This window comes from Alligator sinensis, unplaced genomic scaffold (assembly GCF_000455745.1).
Source record: "Alligator sinensis unplaced genomic scaffold, ASM45574v1 scaffold512_2, whole genome shotgun sequence".
Lineage (NCBI taxonomy): Eukaryota > Metazoa > Chordata > Crocodylia > Alligatoridae > Alligator > Alligator sinensis.
The window spans coordinates 1,544,292-1,551,208 of NW_005842182.1; the positions used below are offsets into that span (position 1 = coordinate 1,544,292).

Here is a 6,917-nt window from a genome sequence, read left to right on the forward strand (position 1 = left end):
GTAGAGAACGTCTTATGTCAGTGGCTTTTAACCAATCACTGAGCGATACACTTGCAAACATATGTATAAAAGGTACCCAAAGGTAGAAACCGGTGGTGCTTGCTTTGCAAACGATTGCCAAGCACCCCTCTCTGCGCAGACTGGAAACAATAAAGATTAAGTTGGATCCTCCACCCCTGTGTGTTCATTGGCAATAGCGCACCGGGCACGAACTCACACTGTCCGTTGCGGACAACACTGTCACTGGGAGTACATTCAGACTCTGGGTCTGGATTAGTTTACTCTGGCACAAATTACCTGGAGTAAATTTAGTCACATTAATTGCATGTATAGATGAACCCAGTCAGCTTCTCTTCTACAAAAATGTTAGCCAGTTATCCTTCAGTGCCTTCATATTAGTTGTTTAGATGTAGTCATGTATTACCAAATGCTTTAAACATGTAGCTTAAATAACAAAGATATCACAGTCATCAAGGCCTGCAAGGATCATAGGGAGAAAGGTTGATATAACTTTTAGAAATATCTGCCTACTCTGTGGAGACTAAGTGAGCCTTGATCACATATCTAATTTTAAATAAGCAATTGCTGCAGTCTTCTCTGAACTTTGGGAAAGAACATTTTGCATTGTTGTTTGGTTCATCAAATATGATTCACAGCTTTAAATGTCAAAAAATGCTGAGGGACTCCTGCTTTTAATTTTTCAGCAGAGTTCCAATGTATACAGAGAAGACCAAATTTTCTGGCCTTCTTAAGGCACTCCAGAAGTTCTATTTGTATTGCCTTTTGTGATGAGAAACAGTCACAGAAAACTATTAAGTCCCAATTATTAACATGTCATTTTCACATGATTTCAGCTTGCTTGTAGCACATCATGGGGCCCATAAGTATTGTCCCTTGAGTCTACTAGCTTCAGCCAATTAGCCATATCACTTCCCGGTAGGGACTGATTCTTTCCCCAAGTGCTGCTTTGCTCCTATTTCACTTGAACAAAAGGTCCATATCCTCCCCCTTGTGAACACTCTAACTCCTTACAGAACAAGTGTATGGTAGATTCATAGATTGTTAGGGGTTAGAAGGGACCTTGTAGATCATCGGGTCCAGTCTCCCTGCACTAGGCAGGAAAAGACAACTGGGGTTAAGTGACCCCAGCAAGGTGACTGTCCAGTCTCCTTTTGAAGATTTCCAGGGTAGGTGACCACATCACCACTGGAGGGAGTTTATTCCACAGTCTGGACACCCTGACTGTGAAGGAGTTTTTCCTGGAATTGAGCCTGAAGCAACCTTCCAGGAATTTGTATACATTGCTCCTGATCTTCCCCAGGGGTGCCCTGGTGAACATCTGTTCACCGAGTTCTTGATGTATTCCACTGATGTAGTGGTAAGCCACTACCAAGTCTCCTCTCAGCCTTCTCTTCTCCAGGCTGAAGAGGCCCAAGTCCCTCAGCCTCTCCTTGTATGGCTTGTCGTGCAAGTCCCTGATCATATGGGTGGCTCTTCTCTGAACCCTCTCAAGTTTTTCCATGTCCTTGTTGAAGTGCAGCACCCAGAACTGGATGCAGTAGAGCCTATTCTGAGACCAAAGACCTTTGTACACACCACAAAATTGGCCTTCAAAGTGGCTTAAATGCCCTTTTGCACCGCTTTAATGGCATTGCTGTTTGCATGCTCAGCAGTGTATTCAACTTTAAATGACTTTGTTACATAGCAAGATAAAACACCTCCGAGGCTTGCAATTTGAATGTTTTAGTTTGCCACCTAACAAAGTTCAACAGTGCATGGGGTGCTGGAAGCTGACAGGCTTGGGGCTTGGTAGGCTACCAGCGCCCCGTGCGCTGTTCCTGCCACCTTCTTTTGCCGCCAGCACACCCAAGCACCCTCCTGCCGCCTTGCTGCTCTGCCCTAGGGGAAAGCTGTTTCTGGGCAGTCCCAGGCAGCAGAGACGGTGCAGGGGTGCTGGAGTTTATCTGCCTCTCCTGTGGCGGGGGGAGGGGCCCGCTGCCAGGTCATGTAACTCCCTGAGCTGTGGGGGACCTCAGCGCTTTCCTCTGCAGTGGCAGGGCCTCCCCAGCGGCACCTGCCCACTGACTCCTGGCCTTGGCAGTCCTGGGGGGCGCTGCAGCCATGGAGGGAAGCACTAGGCCCTGCACAGCTCAGGGTTGTGTGACCCAGCAGCAGCCCATGCAGGCAGGCAGACAGGCTCCCCTGAAGGAAAAAAAAAAAAGGGGTGAGGAGCCTGATCTTTTTTTTTTTTTTTCCTCCAGAACTTGCCTGCCTGCCTGAGCTGCATGGGGGCCTGATGCTTCCCTCCGTGGCTGTGGCGGGGAGGGGCACTGCTTCCCTCTGTGGCTGTGGCACCACCCAGGATCGCCTGGCCCAGGTTCCAGTGGGTGGGCGCTGCCTGTGGGGGTGCTGCTGCGGCCATGTAGGGGAGCACTGGCCCCTCAACAGCCATGGAGGAAAGCACCGGGCCCCAGTGCAGCTCAGGGACCTCTTGGGTCACCAACAGTTCACACCCCTCCACTGCTGGAGAGGCAGGTAAAGATTGGGTCCCCACCTTTGTGTACATGCCATGGGGGTTTAGCTCAGTTTAATTCTCCCTAAATTGAAATGGTGAGTTTTTAAAACCCACTGTTTCAATTTAGGAGAACTAAACCGAATTAAACCCCCATGGCGTGTACAAGCAGCCCAAATGTCAGCTCTCTATGCATTTATACTACGTTCATCCCTGCGATCTCTAGGTTTTTGGAGAATTACGTGGACAGAATGTCATAGATCCAAAAATCTTATTTGCTACACTTAAAATAGAACCAGCCTAAAAAAGAAACTTGCTTGCTGGAAGAAACTTGTTTTGCATAATACTTTTTGTTTTTGTTAACAATATCTGGACTCCATATACAAACAAGTTTCTTCTTAGATTCGAGAAAATGACCAGTTTAAAATGTCTGTATGCTAAAATCTGTAACTTAATTGCCAAATCTACTCCTTGATACCCTGGAAGCATTTAAGATGTGAAATCCTGACTGATATAGTTAAAAGTAAAAGCAGTAACTTTAGCATAGCACATTTCCACTGAGCTCATAACTCCAGGGCATTTATGTCACTTGGAACTTGATGACAGCTTTGAATACTTTATCAGTCCAAAGATTTTAGAAAGCATACCGTGTGTGTAAACAGTAACAGGTTTCTAAACCTGAATTGTTTCTCAGCTGAAGGCATTGATGCAACATTTCAGACAAAAGGCACGAAAACAAAACATAATAGGTAGGCCCAAACAAAAAAAAACTTGACAGGTTTTCAGTGGAAAGCTGGTTGTGAAGTGATACAGTAAAAGAGAAACCATCAAAGCCAGATCTGGACACTGTCATATGGGACAGTTTATCTTTTATACCTAGGAATAACACTGTATCTCTGCCAGTTTAAATCAGGAACAGAAAAACAGCATCATTTAAAATATGTTAACTGATTAATAAAATGTGGACAATATAGTTGGTAAAATTCACAGCTTTATGCTGACTATAAACACATATCTGGTCTACTCTTTACCAAGTTTTGCTGGGCTTTTTAAGATGCGTGAATTTTTTTATTTGCACAATTAAGTTTAGTGTCAATACCGTTATGCCAGGTATTATAGGCATGGGGTGGGCTCTAAGTATGTCCCACATGGGCCCTTTTCTTCCAAGCCTAGGAAAAGGGCTGCGGCTAGGTATGTCAGCATGGCTCAAGGATGAAAACTTGCGGAGTTTTAGACAAGGTCTAAAGTCGCTTTAAACTCAAGGCTAGACTCAAAGCAGCCCTCAGAAAATGCCAGGGTGGTTTGCACTTGCCTTTCGACCACAGAAAAGGCCTAAAGGGATGCTTCTGGTGCAACGAGCTCCAGGCAGGACGCTTCTGACACTGCGGCTCCCTCTCGGAAACCTCTGGGCTTGTCCTGCGCCTCCTCGTGTTGGACCCCTGGCCGGGCTGACGGCAGCCTAGCGAAAAGCCGCGCGCACAACCCGCTCGCGTCACCCCGGGGACGGGCCAGGCTCCCTGCTCGCGGCCCGACGGACCCGCCCCTTCCCTGCCCTCCGCCCAGGGGCCGCTGGGAGCCCGGGCCGCGGGAGCAGGGAGGCGCTGCTGGACTTCCAGCAGGGGGGCGTGCGGAGACCCCGCCGTGGCTTGCCGTGACGGGTAGTTCTAGACCCCCCCCCCGGGCGCTCGCTAGGAACACCGGCGAGGTGAGGGGCCGCGGGGGTGATACAGCTCTGCGCGGTGCCTATGGCAACTGATGGCCCGCGCCAGACCGAGGGTGGCGGGTAGAGATTGGCCGAGCTCTACTGCCCCCTGGCACAGCGCGAGAAGCTTCCAATCTCCCCCCTCTCGCGCGCTCGGCGTTAATGCGCTGCGCATGCGCCAGCCGGATGGCGCATGTGCTGCAACGCTTTGGCCTTGGAGGAGCGGCGCGCAATGGCTTGAGTGCCTGGGAGGGGCCCTGAGGCCGAGGCTGGAACGACTTCCGGTACCAGGGAGCTTTGCACCGGTCTTGCACCAGCCTTTTGGAGGTGACTAGCGCCCAGGCTGGGGGCTGCCCAAGTAGCCAACCTGTGGTCCCCCGCCCTCGCCCCTGGCGTTGGAAGGCAGGGCTTGGCTTGGCTTGGAAATGTTTGCTTGGATGTTCTGAGCCATGAGTCCTGATTGGTGCCCCCCTGTTGGGCCCTTTTCATGATGTTCCTATCTGCATTATTTAAAATTAAAAGATCATTAATAGTGATTGCAGCAGTCTTGATGTGCCAGAGTAGCAGTGCCTATGCTTTTCGGCCCGCAAGCCAAATAAGTGGTGCCAGGCTGTGGGCCCAATCTGGTCCTGGCCTTGTATCGGGGTTTGGAAACGTGGCAGCAGGGGAGCAGCGTTAATTGCTACCTCTTCCCCCCCACCGCCAACTTTCTGGACCCATGGGGAGACCCATGGGCCAGGGGTTGAGCACCTCTAATTATATGTTTTTATCAGCAAGACCAAAATACTAGCACAGTTATGTGACTGGACGATACGAATTCACATAGTTGAATGAATCTACTGTTTACCATATAGTAATAGATAATAGTGTTTAATTTAGTTCCGCACAGCTGAAGCATTAATGTAGGTTTTTCTTTCAATGCTGTTAATGCTGCGAAGTGCCAAGTGTCCTTTCACTGACTTCACTGAGAACAGAGGGTGCTTGGTACCCTGGAGAGTTAGGCTTAAAGTATATAGTTCCAGTCGTTGCTGTTTGGATTGACTTGCTGTTTGTGAATTATTCTTTGGAGATGGCCAAAGTTTGTGCTGTTTTTGGAGGATCCCGAGGAATTGGAAAAGCTGTTGCACAGCTGCTAGTACAGAAAGGATACCGCTTGGCTATTATTGCTAGAAATTTGGAAGTAGCCCAAACCACAGCAAATCACCTGGGAGGTATGTATGTCCGCTTTGCTGCTATTTTATTTGCATGTTATCCAGTGTTTAGGTAACCTGTAAGAACAGTAAATAGTATACCTAAATTGAACACTTTCCCAAAGTCAGATAGTGGTAAAAGGTAGAGCCACTGTTTCAGAAGTAATGAATACATAGATGGACAGTTTGTTTATTCACGTTGCTTCAGATTGTAAGCGCTTGATCCATTTTTTCCAAAAAGGCCAATGGGAATGTATCAGTTAACTTCACTGGAAGCAAGGTAGTCCACTTATTAAATTTTGGATAGCTGTGTTCAAAGGAAATGTCTTGTGTATTTTCTGTATCCATTGTGTAATGCATTTAAATTATATTTTGAAATACCACTCACAGGGTTAGCATCAGCTAAAGGGAGCCAGTTTTCAAGAAGCAAAATATGGGGCACAATCTTAGATGCTTCAAAGATTTCCAGTACTAAAAGTAAAGTAGTTCATGCTACTTGTGAAGTAGTTTATCGTACTTCTAGGTCCTTTTTTGTGGCTGTCATAATTCAGTACTGGGGATAGGCTTATTAGGTCATTGGCAATGTGGAATTAATTGCCTGGCTAGGATGGACTGCTGAGTAAGTGCAGTTATATTGCTTCTGGGTTGGGAGGTAGCAGCAGTACCAGGCAGTGTTGTGCTGTGTCATCTCGATGGCTACAGTGGGAACAGGAGCGGAAATTTACCCGTTCCAGGGTTCCCTGCAAAAGTTTGGCAGTAAGTCCCTACTCTTCTCTATCTCGTGCATCCTAATAGTAGCCATGAAACTTATGGCTGCGAGTCAGTTTCACATGTAACCCAGGCGCAGGGCCACCATTGAATTGTGAGATCCTGGGGTGCCCAGTATCCAGTGACCTTGCCCAACCCTAGTGGCTGCAGCAGGTTCTTCAAGAAGAGGGCCTCCCTGTACAGAGGATGAGCCTTGCAAACAGGGTTAACTATATACAGGATTTAATTATATACAATATCAATTACAAATAATCAAACAGGTTTAACTCATAAAGGCTATTAAAGAGAGCATAAAATACACACCCACAACCCCAGTAATGACAGTCACTACATATAACCTTTCCTTTGAATACGCATAACCTAAAAGGAGAATACTAATCACAGATGGATATTAAGGCGCCAACATTGAACCAATTGAGTCACAGACTTATAGGCTTGCCCCTACTTATGTAAATATCCAATCAATAACTTTTATACACAAGGATGAATATAGTTTCATAGTTGGTAGGATCGGAAGGGACCTGAGCAGATCATCGAGTCCGACCCCCTGCCATGGCAGGAAAGAGTACTGGGGTCAAATGACCCCGGCAAGGTATTCATCTAACCTCCTCTTAAACACTCCCAGGGTAGTAGCCAGCACCACTTTGCTTGAAAGTTGGTTCCAGATCCTAGCCGCCCTGACAGTGAAGTAGCGCCTCCTGATGTCTAGCCTGAATCTACCCTCTGCCAGCTTGTGACCGTTATT

At 47.5% G+C, this 6,917-nt stretch overlaps 1 protein-coding gene across 3 annotated transcripts in view; it reads left to right on the forward strand.

The window, feature by feature from the left end:
- The first annotated feature begins 4,158 nt into the window (after positions 1-4,158).
- CBR4 (carbonyl reductase 4) overlaps positions 4,159-6,917 on the forward strand; it is a 14,607-nt gene continuing 11,848 nt past the window's right edge. The window contains exons 1-2 of one of the 3 annotated variants that reach the window (XM_006026213.2): positions 4,159-4,217; positions 5,284-5,425. In XM_006026213.2, the coding sequence (XP_006026275.1) occupies positions 5,284-5,425 (142 nt within the window). In that variant the 5' untranslated portion in view covers positions 4,159-4,217. The other 2 variants (XM_006026214.3, XM_006026212.3) reach the window with 2 other exon arrangements.